This window comes from Amblyomma mixtum, chromosome 1 (genome assembly GCF_055824585.1).
Source record: "Amblyomma mixtum isolate Tamu chromosome 1, ASM5582458v1, whole genome shotgun sequence".
Lineage (NCBI taxonomy): Eukaryota > Metazoa > Arthropoda > Arachnida > Ixodida > Ixodidae > Amblyomma > Amblyomma mixtum.
In genome coordinates, this window is record NC_143012.1 from 198,543,671 (window position 1) to 198,569,697 (window position 26,027).

General features: G+C 43.3%; 1 protein-coding gene across 2 annotated transcripts in view; it reads left to right on the forward strand.

Annotated features, from left to right (window-relative positions):
* Nucleotides 1-24,715, forward strand: part of LOC149370511 (MAM and LDL-receptor class A domain-containing protein 1-like) — a 170,322-nt gene extending 145,607 nt beyond the window's left edge. For both annotated transcript variants that reach the window (XM_089562038.1, XM_089562044.1), the window contains exons 53-65: nt 562-672; nt 761-1,014; nt 2,341-2,569; nt 6,215-6,337; nt 6,842-6,978; nt 8,618-8,735; nt 9,023-9,103; nt 11,591-11,791; nt 14,172-14,303; nt 16,072-16,218; nt 20,812-20,923; nt 23,700-23,755; nt 24,570-24,715. In XM_089562038.1, the coding sequence (XP_089418164.1) occupies nt 562-672; nt 761-1,014; nt 2,341-2,569; nt 6,215-6,337; nt 6,842-6,978; nt 8,618-8,735; nt 9,023-9,103; nt 11,591-11,791; nt 14,172-14,303; nt 16,072-16,218; nt 20,812-20,923; nt 23,700-23,755; nt 24,570-24,580 (1,712 nt within the window). In that variant the 3' untranslated portion in view covers nt 24,581-24,715. The remainder of the gene's footprint in view (nt 1-561; nt 673-760; nt 1,015-2,340; nt 2,570-6,214; nt 6,338-6,841; nt 6,979-8,617; nt 8,736-9,022; nt 9,104-11,590; nt 11,792-14,171; nt 14,304-16,071; nt 16,219-20,811; nt 20,924-23,699; nt 23,756-24,569) is intronic.
* The last annotated feature ends 1,312 nt before the right edge of the window (nt 24,716-26,027 follow it).

Genomic DNA, 26,027 nt, shown 5'->3' on the forward strand with positions numbered 1-26,027 from the left:
AGATAATTAAACTTACCTAATTAATTAACTTTGAAGAGCGAAAAAAATACTCAAGACTACGACACGGGACTATGAACAACCCTGAGTTGGTTTCACTGGGCTAGGACACTTCGCCTTTATTAAAAGTTTGGTTACATTTAGCTGAGACACCCGGTATACTGGCAATACGGGCAAGCTGTTTACATAGGTGCAAAGTTCCAGAGGCATGTTCTATTATAGTATCGATTTTCTTCCCGAGGCGCTTGAGGGTTTTATCACGTGCTTTTGTTGAAAATTGTGCAATAAATTACGAGCACTACTGCCGCCAAGCCATTGCTTGCAGCGCTTTGTAAGAAATATCCAACCAATTCCGTATTCTGGAAGTACTGCCCTGGGGAATGGCAAACATAAGCATTACGTTGGCTATAACGAGATCTGAGTTTCGAGTGGAACCAAATTAGTTTTTTATCTTGCATTGCCAAACCCCAGCTGTCTATCATAATTGCTCGGCGCATTTATGCGCATCTATTTTTTTCGTTTTGCTGTAATAACAATCGCCTGTTTCGCGGCTGTTTTCAACAGGGTGTACTTTCGAGAAAGACACTTGCGGGTGGGAACTCCACAACTGGGTTTCGGCGACAAGCAACAGCGTTAGTTCACCTCGAGGAGACCGTACCACTCGGGCCCCATCAGGTGATGTCATTTTGTATTGAACGCCTTAAAAAAAAAGATCCGTGGCCTTGATTTTTGTCGGCTTACTTGTATTTCCTTACGCATGCAGGCAGCTTCGCCTTGGCCCAGTCTCCTAGTGGCCGCATGGTCAGCCCTCAGGACTGGTATGACTCATCGCAGAACAAGTGCCTTCGTTTCTGGTTCTACATGGCTGGCACGGCTGCCGAGACACTAAACGTCACTCGGGTGCTTGGCGACAGCCTGGAGGAGGAGACTCTTTGGTTTGAAACTGCAGCTAACCTTCGATCGAATGACTGGTACTCGGCAGCTGTCAACTTGATCGGGCACCAAGGAAACGTTCTTGTGAGTGGATTCAGCGCTTTTAACTAAGTTACTCGTATTTTGTAGGCAGTGCTTCCCACTTTTTAAAAAAGTAATTCGACAAAAGCTGAGCGAGATCAGTCGCTTGACATCCGATCTGTCCGTTTCTAAAGCCTTGTATGCATGAATGTAAAAAGAAGGAGGTCAGGAAGGCTAAGCAAGGTCGCCGAGGCTCCGGTAACTGCGCGTTCGTGTTGTTTACTACCTTTTCGAGTAAAAACCAGCCTTTCTGCAGCGATGTAAAGCGTCAAGCGGGGTAGTGCGATCGACTAACAACAAGCGCCCATAGTAGCGGCCCGAGCCGCTGTCTCGGAAACAAGGCAGCGCCAGTACAGTCATCCACACATCTGTCTAGAGCGCTCCAACGGCTCACCGGGGAGCACACTTGCATCATTTACGAGTGGCTGAGGATTAGAAGCCCGGCGTTATTAGGCATGCAGATTCCCATGGATTGTCTTCAACTACTCATGTCTTTGAAAGCTGCATCGGGCGCGCTAGTCAGCAGCTATCTTCATATATGCAGAACATAACAATCCGCATGAGTGTTCTAGACAAGTGTGTAGACGACTGTACAAATGAAGTTTTCGTTCCTCCTCTCCCCTTACAATAAATCGATTGCATTAGTCTACCATTCTAATTGTAGTCTACTGGTTGGATCCTAGTGAGTCAATCCAACCACCCCTCGCTACTGTCGCTGCGACTTGGCACTACCCTTCTTGAAGTTGATACCTTGATACATTGAAGCATATTCAGAAGGCGTTGTTTAAGATTCAAAATGAAGTGTACTTTAATGTGTAACGTCTGCCAGAAATGTTCTTACCTTTAATCACCCGTGTGTTTATTGTGCGCGTGACCGTACAGCGACGTAGTGATCGATTTCAGTTATAAAGCTCGCTAATATAATCTAAAGAAAGAATTTCCTTATTATTCGCAAGCTCCCGCATTCTAATAACGGAGCCATTTCACCAACTTACTCGCACAAACGGGCTACAGCTACGGGCGTGCCAGCCCGGAAGCATTCGCAGTTGGTGCTGCAGGCTGTAATTTTACGTCCAGAAGGGCTACGCTTGCAATGCAACGTAGGGCAAGGCAGACCAATTAAATGCGCACAAACGCTTGCTTCTTGTACTGGACGCGTCACGGGAAACATTTCAGTGCAAAAATCCTCATAGCATTAGTGTAAGTTGAAATCTGGAGGCACGCTAACGCTAAACTCTTTTATGTTGTTCTAATGTATATAGTGTTTATTCTATCCAGCCTTTGTGACTATACGTAGTGTCTGCCATTTTTAATTCTTACAATGTGCAGACGGTGTTCGAGGCATCGACTTCGGGGCAGCCCGGTACTGCAGTGGCTGTTGACGACATCGCCCTTAGCGACGCAGCCTGCCCTCCCCCAGGAAGCTGCTCCTTCGAAGAGGACATGTGTAATTGGTACAATAGAGGACCGAGTTACGCCCAGTGGTACCGACAAAAGGGACGTACTGCTTCCTTGTTCAGCCATCTAGAAAAAGACCACACGCTCGGAACCTCCGAAGGTCAGTACCATCACATAGTGGCTGTTTGGAAGATATACTACTCTGCTGTTTGCTGCAAAGCACAGAGTTCATGCATTAGCCAAGGTGTTAGGAATGTAGAGAGCACGTGCTGCGCCTTTCATACGAGCTAGTGTTCAGGAGGATGTGAATGCATTTTTTTTTCAGACATCTGAATTGCCCGAATTGCATTCAAGTGCACAACGTTACCACCGTTATGTACTACCGAATTCAACATTAGTTCATTAAAAAAAACAGCTCTGACATGGTGTAAGTTTCGTAAATGAAATTTGTGTCTTTCAGAATTTGGTATTCACGTGATGACCATATTTTGTGGCGTGTAGCGTTGAGTGTGTCTACTCGTTCTCCTGTTCCTTTTTCTTGCTGCGCTATGGTTCAGATATAAATCATGCATTGCGCTAATTAAAAAAAAGTGTCCTGCATCTTGTTCTTGGCTTTCTGTTTCCTTGGGCTGTGACGTTGAAGCTGCTTTACACCTTTAGCAACTGTTATGCTCAGTAACAAAATAGTTTCAGACATAACACTGCGTTTCAAAACGTCAGAACTAGCACGCTTCTTGGAAAGTCATTGGAAAGTCTATCTTTGCAAAAGAAGCGTCTTAGACTTCGTTTGTGGCTGATTAAATGCCACTTGCAGGCATCGCTTCACTTTTAGCTCTTACGTTTTCACTTTAAAGTGACAGTTATTTGTGCAAGTGCGAGTCAAGAAGCATGTTTATTTTTATTATGTTTTATAGCAGGGTGTCTTGTATGGGCGCTGAGCAGTAATAACCATGAAATAAGCATGTGAGACAATATATCTCATAGAACCTGAGGGGAACAGAGGTGAAGAAAAGGTCGGTTCAAGGTGAGCTTCTAAGATCGGATACACATTGGCATGCAATGAAGGACTAAATAAACACCATGACTTTACCAATGAAAAACGTTAAAACTGCGTCATAGCATTGCGAAGCATTCAGTACCTTATACACTCGAATTTGCCCCAAAGGCAGCATTTGAGTGCCCTGCATTAAATGAGCTGAGAAAAGAGAAGCTATTCTAACTGCTCACATTTGTATGTGATTTGCGGTTAAACATCCCTATGCGAAACGAGCGCTCTCCCTGACCCTGCAGTGAGCGACTCTGAGTTAATATAGGCCACCTGGGGTCTCTTAATGTGCGCTCACATCGCTCATCAAGCGGGCATTTTTGCATTTTGTCTCCATCGGAATTCGTCTGCAGTGGCCAGGCTGCACACGGCTCCTTATGAAATCGGTTGGAAATTATATGAAGCGTGCAGTTTCTAAATGAGTTGCCGCTACTTCTTTAAATGAAACAGCTGAAAGAAAACTGAGCAAAAAAAGAAAAGAAAATGCTAGCGCGCTGTACATGTTGTATATGTTTCTCGTTTGTCCGTGGCTTTTTCGCGGATTACGTACTTTCGGTAGAAACCGCGAAGTCCAGGTTAGTGCGCTGCACGGGCTCGGGCCAGCCCGAAAGCCCGGGCCCGGCCCGGCCCGCGGGCCGGGCCGGGCCGGGACATGATTTATTTTGCTGGGCCTGGGCCGGGCCCGGGCCTGTATTTGCGGGCCCGGGCCGGGCTCGGGCTTAAAGCTGCGGTCCCGAGCCGGGCTTAGGTCCGTACAGAAACGGCTGGTGTCCGACTTTTCATTCACTATTGCAAAGTGAAGTATACAATTGCGGCATTGAAGCAGCGACACGGATGAGCTATGAGTTATAGTACGCGCTGAGAAAAAGACTAAGCTTTATTCATTGACTTATTCATTTCCTTATTTCCACGCCGCGGTGCAGTAACAGTAAAATTCAACCGGCCTTAATTGGCCATTGATCGTTCGTCATCCCAAAACATACATATACACTATTAAAAATGCATTCGGGAAGGACATACTAGTTTAGGACGCTTGTAGTCCTCAAGCACATACCGTGAAATACTCAAGCCTTTTAGCTTTTCGTTTCTGTAGAGAGGCGACCAGTTCGGCTATGAGCTCAACCTGTGAGAACGCGTTCACTAAAAAAATGTCATCCTACTGCTTGCTAGGCAGTTTTAATATACTTCGCGGGCGGCAGAATATAACTGATTAAAAAAAATCCGGGAACGCAAAGTAGACTACTACGCGTGTATGCAGCCCTTTTTGTTTAGCTCCCGGACCTTCCGAGTTTATCATTGCGAACCTACACCAGATCGGTCTCCAAAAGACGGGCCTGGCGAGCGCTGCTCTTCATCACTTCCTTCTGGGTTAAAACGAACCAGCTTTCTGGAAGTCAAACTGCGGTTTCAGAATCTTTGTCGGCCAGTTCCTTATTGGCGTAGTAGCAGTCTACTTGCTCAAAATGAGCAGTATACCTAAAGCGTTACTTTGAAACGGGCCGGGCCGGGCCAGGGCTGGGCTTCACTACGGGATTCACGGGCCGGGCCGGGCTCTCTAGAGCGATAATTTAGCGGGCCCGGGCCGGGCCCGGGCTTGAAGTCGCGGGCCTGGGCCGGGCTCGGGCCTCAGATTGAGGCCCGTGCAGTGCTCTAGTCCAGGTTACCGAGTAAAATCAACTACTCAAAAAGTGGCAATGCACCAAGACAGCGGCGCATTGGAGTACAGTTCGAGCATAAACGTTGAATCAAAAGTCATGCCCCATAATTGGAAAGGCCGTTAAGCACCAAGGAATGGTTCAACGTTCGGCAAACTCGGCTACGTGTTTGCCCGTCTTCTTCTATGGCATAGGTCAACAGGTTAACGTCGACACTGTCAGTGTCTGTCCAGCGGCAGTGATTGTTTTACTACTTTGTGTACATAAAGATTGTTCTCATGTCCATGCTTCTGTTCAACAAGAATAAACTGGTTACAAATTTTTAATCAGCCAGCCTTAATGCAGCTCTCTTTGTGGAAAAGGTTTTTAACAGTCTCCAAGTGACCACCTGTGTGTTCACGAAAGCCTCCCGCAGCTGTGGGTATCCGCCGTTTCTCTCTTGAACAATACCAACCAGACAGGCGGTGCTCTTTGGTAGCCAATGCTCAGTACTAATCTCCTAGTTTCTTTAAAATGCAGTCGGCAATGATGATTTCTTGCTCTACGGCAGCAACGAGGTGCATTATTTGATTAAGAACAGGGTTTTACTAAAAGATTGTCCGAAGCAGATTGTCCGATAAATTTTGTGTCCACGCTGGACATAGAAGGAGAATGAATGCATGCTTCACTTAACTTGTTGGATTGACTGAGTTGAGTCTGTGTTTTGCGTATACACCAACCTCTACGCCTCTCGGTATCGGATATGACTGTTGTAGTTATTCTGTCTCGTTCCTGTTATGAATTAAATTTCAATGGGTTTGAACCGAATACTGCGCAAAAATGAAATTCAAGTTCGAAGCAAAAGTCGAAGCGAGCCTTCGGTTCCCAAAATTTAAGAGTTGATATTTTTAGGTTTGGAACAACGGTCACTGGCGATCGAGATGGAACAAGCTGGGCGTGTGGAACTCTTAAAAAATGAACCTGCTGAACTATCTGAAGCAAGGCTAGAGTGGTGACTGTAGTCCGTACTCTATTTTGAACGAGATATGCAGAAATGTTTTATATTGGCGCACACGAGCTTCTCTTCATGCGAAGTTGTTTAATTGCTGTCCACATATTATTCCAGGATACTACCTGCTCCTTGACTCAGAAGACCTATCCACTATGGGCTCCGGCATCTTGCAGAGTCAGACTTTGAACTTGGGTCCTGTTGTCTGCTTCCAGCTGTACTATCACATGAGGAAAGGATGTGAGTTTTGTATATAACTGATTTTTAAGAGCACGCCTAATTTTAACGGGAAAGGCTCTTTTCTCATTTTCCCGTTATTAACTCAATTCGCATTCATTTGGGTTCCGCCTTGCTGATATTTAATACAGCATTGCAACTTATTGGCCCCACAGGGTGTATATCAAGTTGCCCAGGCAAGCTGCTAGTCTAGTGCTATTTTCCTACAAAGATTTCTTAATAATGAAAGACGTGTAAAAAATTCAGCTTGACACAGGAAATATTGACGGACTACACAAGAAAGAAGATCTTCGCGCATATGCCAATGGTCGCTTTGAAGAAGTTGGTGTGAATTATTTTGAAATCACCTGTGTGACCTACATGAGCTATTCATGTACTTCGCATTACTGTAAAGTGAAGGAATGAGACAGCATTTGTTGGGAATTATTCAATTTTTTTTACGAGATCTGAATAAAAATGACGTTTTAGACGTTAAATTGGTTTTTCTTTCCTTCTCTTCCTCGGCAGCGCCAGCCACATTGAACATCACGTTCCTAGATTCATCTGGCCTCCCTGCTGGAGAAACCACAATCGCAAGAGCCCCGGAGTTCTCTGATTGGACACTGCTCTCGCTTGAACGCACCGATTTACCTCCAGTGTTCTCGGTCAGTGCCAAACCCTCTGTCAGAAAAACCGAAAGGCGCTAAAATGATGGCAATTTGGTGTGGTTCTGAATGAGAAGAAAAACAATTCCAGTGTTGTCAGAACAGCCGGGTTCTGCTTCTAGGTTTAGACCATATATTACTTGACATAGTTTATTTAAAAATTAGCATATGATACGCTCAAAGTTAAACAACTAAAATATTTTACAAAAAATAGATTATGTTGGCCTGTACCATCATGTGGTATAGGCCAAATAACTTTATTTACGAAATGCACACCTAAATTGGAGGAAAAACTGTCTGTCTCTTATTTGAGTTACGCATGATCGCAAAGCAAACCATCCTGCCTGCGCTGAAAAAATGTTGAGCAATCATGGCGATTTTTTGCCGACAGGATGGGTCTTTGTTGTTCAACCATCTTTTAACGTTAAGCTCTATGTGCATCAGTTAGTGCTTACTAAAGTTTATATTGTTTTTCTGTTCTTATTGAGATTAATTTGCTTCAATAAGCCGTAACTTTTTCTCTGGAAGCATTGGATAAATGTAATGCTGCTGGCATTCACTGAATCATGTTATCACTGAATCACTGAATCAGGGCCGCTGCCTATATTAAACTGATATGAATCACCTTTTAGATGCAAACAGTACTTTTTCCAGAATTGCTATAGAGTTGGGAGGTTTTGTCAAGAAACAGGCATAAACATCTTTGTACCTTGACTTTTGATTTTGTGCTGCGGAAAATTTTAAACGTTATGCAATACATAAAGGCGGGACGCTGAAAATGCGAAACGATTTGTGAAATGGGATCAGCGTGGAGGGGGCTGATGTCCCTAGACATCTTTGCTACGTTCGTGTGCCGTTGGTTTGGTCTCATAAACTGGCCGTTAAAACAGCTGTGGGCTGCAGCTTCTTTTTAGCTATCATTCAAAGCACACTATTTATTTTTCAGCTTGCAACTTGTACGTCTTTCCGAGAAGAGAATTCTTGAAGGCCACATGTTTCGATTTTAAGCTTGTCTATCAGTCACAACCGCGCCCAGTGCTGCAATTATTCTGCGCTCCTATGATCACAGCATTTTTGCGGAAACCAACTTCTTCATTGCGTACTGCCATGTAGAACCACCAAACAACAATAAAAAAATGCCTCATGGGGCCATATCCTAGAGTTTAACATTTGAATTCGTGTTCTAAACAGGGCAACAGGGTTCTAAACAAGAGCGCACAATTGCGCTGCTATCTTTGACTCAGCTTACAATGACTTCTGCACGTTCATGCTTACAAGTATTGTTTGTATATCTTTATTTCCTGTATTTTGGTTTTATTAATGTAGTCTTCACGCCTGTTTTGGTAGTAGTATAAAAGTTTCCACTATATGCTTTTTCTCTTTGCATAGAAAAAGGTTCTGTGTGACGGGTAGATAAGGTGTCGATCTTGCTTATGCTTGCGAAGAGGCAGTACGTTTCATCTCGTACAGATGGAATTTGCTTCAGAAAACCAACTAAGAAAATAGCCAATTAGAAGCCGAAGAAAAATGAGAAAAGTTTAAGAGAAAAGGATTTTTGCTAATTTTATGTACTAATAGAGAGGCAGTAATCATTTAATGAGACTGGCAATGATGACTGATATATATATGGAATGCGCAGATACTGATCACTGCTCCAGCCACGAAGCTTACAGGAAGCATTGCCATCGACGACATCGACGTGAGGCCAGCAAAGTGTACACCTGATACGCCTGCCACCACAGCCGTTCCGCATTCGAGTGAGTCTGCGTCTCTTCATAGAAACTGCTAGGGTGTAAAAAACAATAGAAAGTACCTAAAAAGAACTCAAACTTCGAGCCCTTTCATGAAGTTAGAAAAGGCTTCTCAGCGCTCTTATTTATTGCATTGAGATATAAAATCTTCCCTTAGATTTGCAACTGTAGAGCAAGCCTTGGCAGCAGTCGGAACATTTGTGACTGTACACAAAGGATGCTGTCATGAAGAGTGTCATGAGCTTTCTACCAACCATTGTCACTGAAATTGAAAAAAAAGCACACTTTTCCAGCAATGTCGTCACGAATGCCACCAACAACGCCGGTTCCAGTCGTGCCTTCGACAGGAGAAAGGACCACAGAATCTGACACAGGTAACTGATATTGCAAAGGTTACTTTCGTTTCATTCACTAGCCGTTAAAACACTTCCTTCATCAAAGTTTAAATTTGTTCGGAACCTGATATCTGTACATGGACAATAAATACCCAGGCAAATACTTCACAGACACGAACTGGAGTCTTTAGAGGTTGTAAAGTCTGAAACCAGATGGCAATAGCCATCAAATAAGAATTGCGCGAAATGGCACGCAGTATAAGTGAGTTCTAAGGTACAGCCAGTAATATTCAACAATCGCCTGAAATGGCCGACATAAAACAGAAAAAAAATGAGCAAAGAAACGGAAACACAGATATAAATAAATACAGCAGATAAAAATGAATGGAGAAGACGAGAAACGACTATTAACGAAGAAATTACTAATACGCAGAGTATATGAAGAAGACAAAAAGTATCAATCAACTGAATCCTAAGGTTACCGCCAAGGAAAATATGTTGCGTATGCAGCCATAAAATGATTCCACTAGGCGACATAGAAAACTCTCTGCCCCCCCCCCCTGTTCCTTCCAATGGCTCTTCTTTAACGGATGTTGCTGTTCCGCCGAGGTCAAGCTTTACCATTCCCGGGCAGATACCGCGTAGCGCCGTCTAGGTTCTAACCTCTCTTCCTGGCCACCAGACCATCCAACGCTACTAACAGCTGGCAGAATTTCTGCCTACGAGAACAAGGACGTGGTTCAGATGTGCTAATACCGGTTAGGCGCACCGTATGCGAGCCTTGCGGCAGTGACCGAGTGGTCTGAGGCGCCAGGCGGACTGAAGGCTGGCTTCTTCTGGCATGGATTCGAATCCCATTCGGAATCCAGTATATATTTTCCTGGGTGATGAAAGCTCATCGTTTCCTTTCATGTTGCTGTGACCACGGCCTGTCTCTTCTTGAGCGGCCGGTCGCTGCATATTCTCGGAGCTGCTGTAATTTATACTACTACTGCGCACTTTGGACCTTCCGCTTCCTCTGGTTGCCTCCCCTTTTCTTTTTGTTCTGTTGCGTCCATTGTTACAATAACGATATCTAACTACGAGATGATTACTGCCCGAGAGATTACTGCTAATTCAGTTCCGTTTAGCATTACGTGCCGCCACCGCTATAACGTGCTTTGGGTTCGCGTTCAAACAGCACACGCGCGTGATTAAGAGCGCAGACCATACAGCTATTTCGGCGATAAAATATTGGTGGAAGTATATTTTTTTGTTTTTCCATGTTTTCATAATGCGAGTAAGGATAGTGCCACGAGTGTGCAAAATTAAGACCGTGATGTTTTTTTTTCGCAGTGATCGTAAGATTATTGATGCCTTGACGACAATAGATGAGAAGTACAATATTGCTACAAGCAATGAAATATTGAAAGATATGACTGGTTTGAGTGAATATATCACACTTTGAGGAATGTCTATTTCCTGGAAAATGCGCAAACAGCACAGGAAAGCCTTCGCGAATAATAAATAGAGCTTGTTTTCATTAATGCCCCAGTTGCGCGTTGTGCGGACGTTAAGCAAGGATCGATGAAGCGATACGCAAAAAAAAGGTTGTGTGAACAAAATTTTAGTGCAGTGTGAGTAGGGTAGAAATTTGAAAATTTTTTGGGGCATCAAAAGGCACTGAGGCCGCAAGCTTTCTTCTTTAGAAGCTGATTGCTGGGGAAATGAAATTAAATCCTAACTTCAAGTTCTAAGTCTACATAGGAAAGCCTGTTTGACGGGAACGTCAGCGCATCGCTAATACAATTATGGCAATACTATCTGAGGATCGCGGCACTAACTTAGCATCAGATTTCGGTTTATGCTTTATAATCATGTCATTTATTTTGCCCTGACATGAATAAATGACCGAGGTGATGGTTCATATGGGAAGTTAAAACATGATCAGAAAAGAGCAGTGCGTATATGTTATGGGCCCTGCATATAAAACAGACTGATACCACGTATACAGAGTGGTAATTCTATAATTTCGATTGGAACAATGAAGGTTACAGAATGCCACTATGTGGATCTTGCATGCGAATTACTTTAGATTGTTATGATATTTACTGAATCGTGCTTTAATAGTTAGAGATAAGTGCGGATGACCTTATTGATACATTCATTTATACCTACTGAAAAATGTTTTAAAAATGCAGGTTGAGGTTATTTACGATAACCGCATCACTATTTAAAATAAACAAGCTTGCGCTACTCGTTTTTGAAAGGCCTGCTTTTCATTTGTCAGTGAGAGCAAATAAAGCAGGATTAGGGAAAGAATTAGAAGGGCTGAAAATCTTTTCAATTGGTGCAGAAAGGAAGCGTACATAGACAGCGCTGAATTCATTTTTGTTTGAAGGAGGTAAAGAAAGAGAGTACGTAAAAAATACCGGGGGCTTCTTGGGTACTGTTAAAATTATGCTCATTCGGCTCATAACTTCTGCACTGTCAAGACCTGGTGCTTCAATACCATAATTTCTGGCGCTTTCCACGCGCTGATTTCAGACTGGCCGACATTCCCAACCAGAGATGTCGTGCCGTTAACGCCGACGACTGCGCCTCCTACTGCGGCACCACCGAAGCCGAAGCCTGCAGGGAAGTGTTCACATGGCCAATTTTACTGCCAAGACGGTGTCACGTGCATCCCGGCGCTACTACTGTGTGACGGCGTTCCCGACTGCCCCAACGGGCTCGACGAAAAGTGCGGTGCGTAGACTCTGGCCAGAAAACGCTGGCATTGCTTTTGGCATTGGATTTAAGGAAATTATATCCGATAACAAGGTCATGAAAAACCTCAGTATCGAATCGCGAGACATCGAGCAGGTGTGAAACTTACAACCACTTAAATTCTGCGTTTGTGACCTTCAGCAGAGGCTACTCCTAATCGAAAAGGAACAAATTTTGGAGCATTCGAACAAAAGCTATTCCATAATTATGAATGAAACGCACGCCTTTTCTGTTTTCTGGATAGCTTTCATCCTGTCTTTTAATATGCAAAAGTGACTTGATCTTTAGTAGAGGAATGAAAAAAAATTGTCTTTTTGTGTAAACTGCTTCTCTTTCATACTGCAAGGACCTGGACGTATCTAAACCATGTTTTGGTTGATGTCTGTGAATTTTTTCTTGCAGTTGTAAATGGCAACATTTCGAGAATGTATAGTTGGCTCTGCTGAAACCATCCAGAATGCTGCGATCTGATTTAGAACATTTCGTGCGATTGCCTGCGCTCTTTAGATGCGTGGTTCAGAGCTAAGGATACCTGGAAGTTGTCACCTCTCTTGAAAAGCAGCAATAAGCCGACATTTTAGCACATCATCACTAAGAGCCTCGCCTGACTTCCAGAGGTGGCTGTGCATTTTGACTAAAAACAAAAGTAGTTGGGACAGTTTTGTTGTCATGTGTGACTGTCTGCCTTGTTTGCGTGCATTGCTACGGAATTAAAATTTCTCTAAATTTGTATTCTAAGTCTAGTCTAAACAAACTTGCCTTGGAGCAAGTTTCAACTGCACAGCACCAAGATGGAAACGGTACTTTTATTTAAAAAAAATGCAAAGATTTTGATTCAATCGTAGAGACTTCTAGCTTTGAACGCCGCCACCGACGTGAACTTCAGGGTTGAAAATTCGGTTTACCAAAGCATAAAATATTATAATTAAACGTACGCCTACTTGAGAGATACTTGCCGTAGTACTTTCCATAGCGATTTAAAGGAATTGGTGTGCTCAGACAGCGGTTCCTCGCGATCCTGTAGCATGATCTTACGCGAGCGGATTGAGGATGAAGGGGGTGCGCTAATGCATGCTGGCATTTTAGCTGATTCGCAGAATCACTTCACCGAAATAACACATTCTTCCACAAACTCACCGCCCGTTAACTTTCTGCACAGACTACTCGTCGGCGCCGTGTGTTTTAGTGAAACGCTCCTCACATGCTCTGCAAAGCCTATGTGGACCTAACGTTTACGGAAACAGGTCGGCAGTAGACTTGGATCTCCTGAAAATATCCTATCCATGTTGATCTGGTTCACGTAATCCAGGCAGTCGGTGCAGTTAGGTCTACGAAGGAAAGATTGTGAGCAGAGCTGCTCCTGTCATTTTGACGAATCGGAGCAGAGCGGAAACTTTGCCAATATAGGAAACTTTACCTATATTGAGCGTACTATTAAGTGTTGTCTTGATATGTGGAAATACTATCTGAATTAAATCACTGCTCTACTTTTGAAGGTTATTAATGCAGTTATGCAACGGGCGCTTGGATTCCTCGATGGATGTCACGTTGGCAGAAAAGATGCAGTCAGTACAAACTGTCTTAGCTGTTTTTTTCAGTTCTGGAATTAACATTGGCAGCAAAAAAGAAACTGCAGACGTTGGCAACTATATCGTTCGAAGAACTTTTTGTTGAACGTTGCGGTAATAGAGAAATGGTCGACACATCTTACTAAGATTCTTAGTTTTCCTAAATCCTAAATATCGAAATTAAAAATTGTGAATATTGTTGTGTACTACCTTTTCATTAATCATTCCGGTAACAGGGAAATGGTCGCTAAGGCTTTTTAAGAATATTAACTTTCCTAATGATCCCACTAAAAATTGTAAGTATTGTTATTTAACGTGCCGAAGTAACCCATGGGATCTCAAGGACGTCGTGGGGAAAGGCTGCAGATTAATTTAGAGCGCCTGGGGTTCATTAACCTGTGCTCATATAGCACAGCGCACGGATGCTTTTTTTTTCTATTTCGCCTGCATCGGAATACGACTCCCGCTGCCGGGATCGAATCCGCACCCTTGGCATGAACGGCCGAACGACAAAGCCGGTGATTCATCAGCGCAGGTCTAAAGAGCCCACTTTACCCAATAGATATCTGTCGCTATACGCTGTTGTGAGCTCAAAAACTATTCGGGCAAGCAACTGCAGCAGTCTAGCGGATTGAGGCTGCCGTCGAGAGCCGTGATTTATTTGTTGTGCGTTCTCAAGAGCCCCATCTTCCAGCCGTCTCTGTACCGTAGATGCGGTGTTGTGGGTATACGCTAACCTCAACGCGATAGGTGTATTTTTAACAATAGCTCTTTTCATACTTGCATTGCAGGAGCCGAAGCTCAATGCCCAGAAGACGAGTTCTACTGCGCGAGCCAAGATCCTTTTGTGTGCGTCCCACGTTCATTTCTCTGCGATGATCACGACGACTGCTTCGGTGGCGCAGACGAGTTCATGTGCGGTGGTATGTACACGAAGTATAAACTCTTACGGAGACTGTTAGATTAAGAGCTACAAGTATCTTCCTTCAACCTTTCGAACTATTTGTTTCCATTTTTCTTTGCCCATTTTATAAATTGGAATGTTTTTTTTAGCGACAAATTCATCGCGGATAGGTTCATCGCTGCAAATAAAAGCGCAAACTATACCGTTTCATTGAATTTCTTTAAAGAACGTGTGTTGAAAAAAAAAAATTCGGAACATTCAAGTACGTACAGTTCAAATGTGGGCATTTGCAGAGAATTTCCTTTGCTGTATTTGTTTGGCTTCACGCAGTTTTGGTTTATGCGAAAACCTGTTAATGCTTTACTCATGAGATAGCCTGATTTCACGGTTTACGCTTTTTATCAAAGCGAACCTCAGCTTTTTCACTCGCAACCGCGCAGAGTGATTCTGACCGTCACCATGTTGAATTAAATTGCTCTCACTTGAGAAGACACCATCTTTGGCAATATTATCGTAGGCCCCGACAATCTGTCCACAACCTACCAAACAATTGCCATTGTTGGGACACAAAACGTTTGATCGAAATGAAGTGTGAAAGTCTTAGCACTGTCTTTAAGCTTCTGTTTTCTTCGTTTTAACGTAGTCGGCTGTTTGACTGCGCCCCGTCATGCCGGTTTAGCATGGACACTTGTTGAGGGGCTGCATGCAAGCGAAAATGAAGAAAAATTACAACTAGTAACTTCTAACTTCGTTATTTTTAGCTGTAATTGCATTTGTATCTAAATTTGAAATTTCAAATTCTAACGCAGCCCGAGCAGTTCGAGGTAGCGCCGCTACTCTCTCCACTAGCTTAGTCTACTTTGGCATATTACCAGCAAATTATAATTTCACAGCATGGTAGACTGGCGTAAAAGCAGTTTAGATTCCTTCTTGTTATTCAGTCGAATAGAAGACTCGCGCGCTGGAGGATCTTCAAGAAATTTTTGTTTGAGCAAAGTTTACATGTTTAAAACTTCAGTTATAAATGCGGGCTTAACACTAAGAGACTCCTCAACTATGCCACTTTAGGACTATTCAGAGGTTGTTCTAGTAACCTCATGACAGAGGTAGCGGGTGTTTTCTCCGTAAGTATAGTGACGAGATAGAGAGGAGAGAGCAATTTATCTCTGCTTCAATGAAAATGCCTTGACTGAAACGGTTACTTCTGCAAACAGAGCTGCTGATGCGATTACCACTGTCACGCCGCAAGAGCCTTACACCCACAAACTATCCAGACTGATGGCCAAAATATTTGTTTGCCACGTTTGTCTCTTTCTTGTGTTTTGCAACTAATTTTAAGTGAAAGCTATTCCGCGTTTTGCGAGAGCATTTTTCGGAGGAGCGTTTGGGGCACTGCCGTCTTAGTTACTTTTCTGCACTAAAACAAAGCACAACGCGTGTATAAAAGGGATTACCGGTACCATTTCGGTATTTAACCTATGTGGCAGGACGCAGCTCGAAGAGTGTATATAGATAGCAGCCAGCAGCGCTTTCCGACGACAGCGTTCCCAAATGGTCTACTGATATCACGGAATGCAATGTTGCTATGTGAAACCTTTCAGATGTTGCTGGTAGCATTGATAGAGCAGCGTGTTGATGGGTGTCTTGGGTTAGTCTGCGTGCAGACGTTAAATATGCGAAAAATGCTTTCGCAAATCACGCGCGCACATGGTGAAGGAGGACGGCGTATTGGCGATTTCAGATGGCACCACGATACACGAATCTTGTTTTTTTCGCTTGCCCAACAGTGTGCCCGGATTTCTTGTGTCTCAATGGCGGCTTGTGCACGTGGACCGAGTATGAACGGAGCCCTGTTTGCAACTGTTCTGACGGCTACAAAGGAAGCCGCTGTCAGCTACTTTCTGAGCCGGCGGGCAACAAGGTTGCCCTAAAAGGTAATGTCCTACTTTCTATCTCGGTGTTGATAAAACTGAAGTAGTTATCGAAAGCTCATTCCGGTCATTGTAGACAAGCAGTAATACCACAATACCAGGCGGCGAAGAGGAACGCATGACAATAGAACAGCCTCTTAACAGCTGGACTAGTATCAAATGGTTTTCGTGCGCACTCTGAGTTTTCGCCGTCAACGGCAAAGAAAACTGCGCACTCTTAATCCTACTCTTTCCATCTGTCGAAAGGCAAATCTGGTAGCCATTGCTGCCAAGCTGTATAACAGTGCTACAAGTGTCACTGCTTGAACTGTACATGATCAGAATTCTTTTCATTAGCCCATATAATGCATGTGTATTAAAGCAGAAAAAAAACATGCCAGTCTGTGAGAGACAAGCTACTGAAGAAAAAGTAGTCAAAATAGAAAGGGGCGAAATACACTAGAACTATTCATAACAGCGTGGAAAGAACTAGTCCATCAGAACTTCTGATAACTCGAGGCTGAAACATACATTGGGATGTGAGAGCCACCTAGTGTTCTCTATCTTTCACGGTACGACATTGCACGTTGCTATCTCGTTTTCGCTCTTGTTTTCCTAAATTTTCAAAACGCATGGTTTAAATACCGCAAAGGCTCTAAAGATGATCTGTTACATTAGCGCGCATTTCCCATCATTAGCGGTAAACATTCACGAACCTGAAGCTGCAAAAAGAATGTTTGATACTGAGGCTGGCAAAAAACGGTCAGCGTGCCCTTCACTTGCCGCAGTCAGGTCTCGCGGGATAAATATCTTTTTCACAGGGGTGGATAGGCATGACTTCGAAAAAACCCACACGACCCCTATAAATAAATTCAATTTTTTGAATCGATGCAATAGAATATTGGCGCAACACAAAGAAGCAACCCAAGAAAGCAGTCAGTACGATCAAGGGCAAGTTTACATAAAGTTGCTGCTACGTGGGTAAGATGGCTTACTGGAATTAACAGCAGGAGTCTGTGCACTTCCACACAAGGAAGAATAGCGTCTACATAGAGTTTCTTACTATTACCTAGAGGGAAAGCTGACGGCGCTGCACTTCAGCCACCATGGACGCCCAAAGCATCATGGGGCGGTGAGCTACTTGTTGCGGAACAGTCGTAATTTTTCGGGAACCCGGAGCGGCACTACTAAGACGTTTCATTTCGAAAACGCTGTTCGTGTGTGCGCAGACGACTTTCGCGCGAACGCAGTGGGCAAAACCCATAGTAGTGAAAACGCGACGACGCACGACGCCAATAAAAGGTTTCACTTTTCCGAAATGCCATTAAAAACCTCTTATAGTATTTAAGCAACAACAACTTTTTTGAAAACATATTTACTTTTAAAAACGCGCCTGTTAATTACGAAATATTAGTTTTTATAGTGTTCAGTATTCGGCCAATAGGAGAGCGAGTCGTCTCTTATTTTGGGCAAACTTTGCACTTAAATGCTTTTCTGCTCGTTTATTGCAATCATTAGACAAGATATTGAATGCTAGGACGTTTGTAGTTATCAAACAGCCTTATTTTTTTATTATTTTTTAGCCAAAAGTTTCAGTTCCGCAACAAGTAGCTCACCGCCCCATGATGCTTTGAGCGCCCATGATGGCTGAAGTGGTCTCGAGGGGTCGTCATGCAAACTCTCATAGACGGGCTGCCAGCTTTCCCTCTAGGTAATAGTAAGAAACTCTATGAGCGTCTAGGAAATGTTTACTTCTGAGGTCATCTCGCAATAAGCGATTCCATAAAGATTTCTTGGAATTGGCTGTTTATGTTTATTCTGCGAAATTTTCTCTCGAGAAATAGTCCAGATGTAGGTGATTTGTCGTTTACTGCACTGAGAGATGTTCCCATTAATATTTCAGGAAAACTAGAGAATAGTTTTTATTTGTTGATAAATGGCACCTCTCACGGCCAAGCGCTAGCCACCTTGTGGAATCAATATACTTACTAGAAACTTTTACTGATCTGAAGCGCCGCCGCGATGGCTCAGTGGTTACGGCGCTCGGCTGCTGACACGAAAGACGCGGGTTCGATCCCTGCCGCGGCGGCTGAATTTCGATAAAGGCTAAATTGTAGAGGCCCGTGTGCTGTGTGATGTCAGTGCACGTTAAAGAGCCCCAGGTGGTCGAAATTTCCGGAGCCCTTCACTACGGCATCTCTCATAGCCTCAGTCGCTTTGGGACGTTAAACTCCAAACCCTTCACTACGGCATCTCTCATAGCCTCAGTCGCTTTGGGACGTTAAACTCCAATAAACCATTAAACCAAACTAAACTGAAGCGCGTTTAATGTCGATTCATTCAACTAGGTCTGGCAACTTTTTATTAAAATTTTATGCGACTGGTTGCGAGTAGGAAGGCTAGGAGGAAAAGATTCTTTTTTACTCATCAGGGAGAGAAAATGTCCTGTTGGCGTTATGAACCCGTGGATTGAACTACGTAAAGCGTGTAATTTTTTTAAAGAAACAAGTCTGTGGTCACTGAATGGTTGTCCTTTATCTCCTCATTGCTATGCTGAAGCGGTGCCGATGGTAGAATGCCTGTCACCGAAATGAAAAGTAACGAATTTTGACAAACAAAAATATTTTTAGGCATGCAGAGCTCCAGGTCATGCATGTAAGAATAGCCTGTTGGCTTAAAGTCGGCCGAAAATAATTTGTGGTGGCCGCATCGAATGCTGCCATTTGAGAAACTTTCAGTTTTCTTTCACATTAACAATTCTTCTTATACAAACGGCCATTAATGCAGAGCTTTTACAGCAAACCATCGCCCCCTTGTAACATCTCACTTTTGTTGTATGGTAGCAATGATTACTGTGACAATAGCTTTTACCGAATCCACCAACCGCTCAACTGCAAAAACAGGAATTTTCGAAGGTATGAAATCACTTTGATGACGTAAGACTGTTCTGACTTTTCACTAAGAACGAATGTCTTGAAGACATCTGGAATTATAAATGCATAAAGAAAACGACAGAAGTCTCATCACCGAAAGAGCTTTCAGTTTTTATTGTAAAATGAGCCAACTTATAAGTATAGGTGACCGCCAGTCATTCTCGTGCCCTTCCCCCCTCCCTTTCTTTAATGTCCCTACGGGACCTTTGATGGTTAATAAACTATGAAGATGAGCAACTTGTTTTCAATTTTCTTGTCCAAAACCATGGTAGGCTGATAATGAACCTCTAACCACTACCAGAAGCGGACGAGCTATAATTATTATAAAAAGTCATGTCTGCAGCCGCTACAAAAATTCCGCAGTGACGCTTATTACGAACTTCCTGAGCTCCTCCTTTCATCACATGAGATGCCGAAGTCAGCGAAAGGATATTCTTACCGCGTTTAGTGCGTTATCCACTTCGCCTTCTTCTTGTCTATAAAGGCCAGTGCCCGTGCCAGAGGCCCGTGCTGACAACCAAAATGTCTGCAAGCAAAAAAGCACCGTTCATTCAATATTTTTTGCTCTCCTCTCAAAAACGGTTGCCATACTATTTTGGTTTCAGTTCAGTACTCTGATATAGCTTCTACCTTGTGGTTAAAGTTTCTATAGTAGTATGGAAACTTGTGCATGTTTGTATAGATACATAGTTTATGGTTTATTGGGTTTAACATCCAAAAGCGGCTCAGTCTATGAGGGACACCGCAGTTGAGGGCTCCGGAAATTTCGACCACCTGGGGTTCCTTAACGTGCACTGACAGCGCACAGTACACGGGCCTCTTGAATTCCGCCTCAGTTGAAATTCGGTATCCGCGGCCGGGATTGAACCTGCGTCTATTGGGTCAGAAGCCGAGCGCCATAATCACTGAGCGACAGCGGCGGCTGTCTAGACACATAGTAGAATAGCGCAGCCGGGAGAAAGACAGACAGAAGGAAGCAGCTTTCGATTGTGTTGTTGCCTTCTGTCTGCTTTTCTTTCGGCGGCGCTGTACCACCCCATATGCTTTAAACCTTCTCTCGCGCCCTCTCACATTAAAACATACACTCTTAGGGTGCGGAGAAAATAGGTCAGAGTTGGTGTTTTTTTCTTACAAGATATTACGCTGACCCGAAAGATGAGGACTTGATCCCGGCCGTGGTGGTTGAATGTAGATGAAGTGAAATTCTCTCTGCGAGATGTCATTGCACGTTATATAATCCCAAATGGTTGACATTATCGGGAGGGCTCCACTACAGCGTTCCTCATAGGCTGAGTCGCTTTGGCACGTTAAATCCCGTGAACTATGAGCAACCGTTTGCACAGGTACCTGTCCTATCAGTGCATAACGTAGGCGAGAGAATCAACCCTGTAGTGTTCTTATTCTGCTCACTCCTAGTGGTGGCGTCAGAATGGAACCTTTTTCGTGGTGGTCAGAAACTTACTGTGTTACTTGAAGTCCATTGCTTTAACGCTCACATAAATCTTCTAAAATTTGTTTCGCACTGCAAGGGAAACATCGTCTGCACTTAATTCTAACTTCTGAGCAGAGACCTCAAAGTGCCTCATGGCTAGCGTTATATGATGAGAGCACAGAATTGCTACGGTGTTCTAACTTCTTTACACGTTTCTTCTACTTACTCTTATGTTCTTGTTGATTTATTTAGGTGCTGGTAACAGTACTCCCGTTGTGACAAGCATTCTGGTGGTGTCAACTGTCATCATAATCGGTGCTCTTGCTGCCTTCATCATCCTGAGAAGACGGCGGGCTAATCAACGGTGAGCCTTGGCGATGGCACTCTTATTGATACGTTTGGCAGGTGCAAGGGGCTAATAAACAACTCGTTCACATCGTAGAATGCGCCATATGGAATGTCTAGCCTCTTACTAGCTTCATCCAGTGGGCATCATTATGCATGAAAGGGAAAGACGTCTGCGTGTTCGAGGTGTGCATTCTTCTTATACGCACGGCTCGGTGCAACGTGTGCACACCCAAAGAACAGAAACCACTAAACTGGCGCGTCGCTGCCGCTTGCTGTGCTCATCAGGAAACAGAATTCGAAGTCCACTTGAGGACTCTACTTTCTTCAGACATTAGCGAAATCGACAACAATGTCATTCACGAATTCTACGAAGAATGAAAATTGAATAACGTAGCATTTTGTGTCTGCTAAACCGAGGTAATGGCCAGCTGCGTTTCATGGGTCTTTTAACCCTTTACAAGTTGTCTGAGTGCATGTGCTTTGTTGACTGAGGTGCGGGCACGCATATTAAGCCCCCTACGTCAAGTCCGCTAATTGTAAGGACGCGGGCACAGCCCAGTGGAGACATACCTTTCTTGAGAAGGATTATTCAAGGGTTGATTTCAAAAGAGGTACATCGAAAGGTTTGATGATAAGCTTGCTAGGACTTCTGTTGAACATGGCGGCTTAGCGATGTGATTTCAAGCATCAGAGCGGACACGTGAAGCATTTTTTGCAGTTCGTTTGTGTATACTTTTTGCAAGCAATTTTATTAGAAGAAAAAATATAAAAAAAGATCAGCTCACAAGACTGGACTTTCAGCCAAACGTTTGCGTAGAGCCATAGATCATGCAGCCGTCTTGAAATAGAACACTTATTGTTAATTGTACCATGGACTCAAAACGTGCAAATTTGATTTCCGCACAGCCCTGCCATGATAACTGTTCGGCGGCTGCAGTATTGCAATTGGATGTATGAGTCAAATGTCTTTATTCAAACACTTTGAATCTAATTTATATGCACTCTTTGTTAGACTGGCACCTGTTATTTAGCATTGTTTAAAGTAATAGCTTTATGAAAGAGGCTTTGTTCTGGGCACTTTATTTTGTTGCCTGGACAACGGACGAGAAAAATACGAGCTGCTTTTCTGAGACCGGTGATGAATATTATAGGCTCACTACTAGTTCTATAGTACTTCTGCACGTTTTCAAGAGAATTTGTGTATGAATTTGTTTATGTTTTCATTAGGATTAGCAACAGTTAAAAAGCCTTTATTTCACTGCTTTTTCAGGAACACAGCAAAAAGTGAGCTTGAACACGATACGGCATTTAATACAAGTTTTTATCCTTAAGAGTATGCACTTCAGAGACAAAGATACATACATGTCGTATGTGTTCTTGTTTTTCTGCGTTCTGTTCGTACAAGTGGATAATTTTAAAAATGAACCAGCTCGACTGTTCTTGGCGTAAACTGATGGAATTATGACCCTGTGAGCCGACGCTAGCAGCAAACATACAAATGCTGTGAAGCAGCCTCCATTGTTTCGTGCACTATTCCTTCCCAAGCAAAGAAGAATATGGCAATAAATTTTTGAATTCTCAATGTATATATTAGGGAATAGTCTTTGGTTGCCAATTCACACTTTTCTAGCGTCATTGCAGTTATGTTGCAATGTAACCATAAGAAGCAACAGCTCAATTTCGCAGTCTAGGTTACAGGAAAGCACAAAATGGCCCCAAGTGGTCATCTTACCTATTAAGGTCTGCTGGAACGCTTAGCATGTGTGTAGATTACGCAGTACCCCCCTATTATTCTAATAGCTGATGCAGCGGCGCCATTTTGAGTCTCGGTGCATTACGCCACGCCATCTGCCGGCAAATAGTTGAAGCAGTTATGAAATTCGGAAGGTTGTTTTGCAAGTGGCGAAGGTAGCCAGCAGAAATCATTTTGGTTTCTCCGTGCTGTCTAAGCGAATGAGGCACAGTAGTGCACAGAGTAAGCTCGGGGCTCTAGTTCTGAGCGGCGGCTGCGGCATGGCTACGAGATAAAGTGAAAAAAAAATGCACAGGCGATCGTATGCAACCATGTATCAATGTGCGGCAGCTGTACTGATGTTATATTTCGCTCTTACAATGATCGCCTTCACATTCTGTCTTTTCATAACAGATTACAACGCCCGTTTTTTGAGCTGGTTCTGCAGTGCTGCTGCTAGGGGCAGGACTGAGTCTCTCTGTCTCTCTCTCTCTCTCTCACACACACACACACACACACACACACACACACACACACACACACACACACACGCGCACACACGCACACACACACGCACGCGCACACAAACACAAACACACACACACACACACACAACACACAACACACACACACACACACACACACGCACGCACGCACGCACGCACGCACACACACACACGCACGCACGCACGCACGCGTGAACGTAAAGATGCTTGATAAAAGAATCCTTAATTTTCGTCGTGGAGCTCCTTTAGGTTGCGAATAATTTCTACTGCTAAAGTTTCATAATGTAGCCACTGTTTGCTTCATTAATGTGATTATAACTTTTCTGCATTCAGTCATTGATCCCAATGTTTATGTGAGTGCTGATGCGTCCTGTAGCTTCTGACAGTGGATAAATATTGTGAAACTAGAGACTACGCGGCAGAGAATATAAAATATTTCGTATTTTGAATGATAACAAAGCGTCGTTGTATTTTAGAGTTGATCACCAGATAGAACAAGTAAGGCCGAATTTACTTACCTCCTCTATTATACACCATTCATCTTTATTTTTCAGGAAAACGGAAATGCTTCTGGACACAGCCACCTATGACCCTTCTACGGAGGAAACACGTGAGGGATTTGTCGCAGTCATTATTAAATTATTGAACAGCATCAAGTTCGATGGAATGCAGAAATGCACCGGTCACAGATTTTTCTTTCTATAACCTTTTAAAAATTCGTCAATGGCGTTAACATTTTTTTATTTTTGCCGTTAGTTTTCTTCGATGGTTTTGGAATGTAGCGAATTAACTTCTTGCTGCATTCTGTTTCTGTCAGGCGATCATTCGAATCTCTACTTGTTTTTATTTTTGTATCGCCTACCACTAGATGTTTTTCGCGTTTAAAATGCTCGGTAGGCCACACATGATGAACAATTAATGTCAAAAAGTAAAAAGTACATTGCACGGTGAAATGTATTTTGGTATATGGATTCATAGTTACGTAAATATGTTGGCCGAAGCCTATTTCGCTGAGATTGGGATCGCATGTCGGAACAGTTGATTCCTATATTGCACCTTAGTCCATGTAATGCGAGCTTTTTGACTGCAAAGCATATAATGGTATAGATACACGACATATATTTCACAACTACGTAGCCCACAAAGTTGAGTTTTAGTGGCATTTATTGCTACATATTTCCATTTCAAAGTAGCTAAGACACACTGCGCATGCTAATCTTGAAGTTTTTCTTCCTGTGTAACTTAACAAGTGCCATGCTTTGGTTTACATAAGTGAGAACTACATTCTCATTCCCACTAAAAATAATAAATAGAAACATAAGGAGATTAATGACTGAATACGTCTTTTTCTGCAGCAGTCCGGAGGCATTTAATGGTATTTGTACCCCTGCTCTTACGTGCTGTTCATTACTATTTCATTGCAGAATTTCTCTGACGAGAAGAGCGCATCAACCAAATGCAGTGGACAGAACACTTCCCTCAATGTATAATTTGTAAAAAGTTAACCGCTTGTTTCTAAAATTTTTATATACACGTTTATGTAAATAAATTATAAACCTATAAATTATCAGCCCTGTGTGTGTGTTCCTTTCTGCGTGCAGTCCATTTGTTGGCTGTGTTTCAGTAAATTATAAACGTTCTAGTCACCGAAGATTTGTTGTAATCAATATTTTCTACTTCTCTTCCTGCTATCCCTGAAACTGGCTTGAGCCGTGATGGTTGTTAAGGCAGTGCTCCTGTAGATGTTCTGGGTGTGAAAATATTGATATATCTACTTGCTTAATATGGTAGTTAGGAAAGAAACTACTGCGTCGCCGTACATTTTGTCTGGCTTTTTTTTGTATTCAAGTTGTTTCCTATATAGTTACTTGAACATAATTTTTGGAAGCCCAAAGTTTCTTTTACGAACTTAAATAAAAGTACCTGCACTGCGCATAGTAACATGGCAAGATCCTTCTCGGTATACCTAACTTTGGTATTGAAACTCACTGCCGAACGAGGCAGCCCTGTGAAGATTTAAAGTACTAATGTATAAAGCCTTCGCCAATTAAGAGAAAAAGACAGGAAGGAACGGCATCATTTTCAGCCCCCGCTCTCCTTCTCTGCTCCAATGCAAGTCAACTGGTTGCGTGTTTTCCGCTTATAAAACTACATGCTTTTGTAATATAAGTCTGTGTTGCACGCAAAAAACAGAAATAATGATGAGTTAAGTTTACTCATAACAAGGAACAACGTCGGTATCTATGCAGAGACAGACTGTGCTTCAAGAAAGCCTCAGTGGCATCGGAGCGCTAAGCAGCTTAGTATGAGGCGACATATATACGGCGCTTTTCAAGACCTGCACGGCGGTATGTGACGTGGTCCATGTAAACGATGTACGCAATTCTATTTTGTTGCTATAAGTATATGGTTTCATAATGCCTAGCAGCGAAGCGGCGTTCTGAAGTAAGAAACGGACCGGTTGTCTTCCCAGCGCCGTGCACTCCACGGCACCTGGAGCAATAAATGAGTAGATTTCATTACAGTGTTCGACGAGCAGAGGAGACGGTACATCCGTGCGGGGGCGAGGAGAGAAGACCGGGCCGAGACGACGCCGGACGGTATCGAGTACCAAAGGGTGCCAGGATAATGACAGCCGGCGGCGAAGCGCTGCGCCTGAAACACAGGCTTCTTGATTAAATTTAATGCGCGAAGAACGTCGTTGTAAGTCCCTCCGTTTTAATGCTCATTAAGTCCTGTCGCGGCAGCGCATCACAGTCAAACAGCCGCACATTGCACGAATAATCGTATTACTTTCGTTACACCGAGACTGGGCTACACTTAGCTCTTCCATGCGTCCAATTTAATCACCATATTCGTTAAGTCGAATCAGTTCTAGAGTG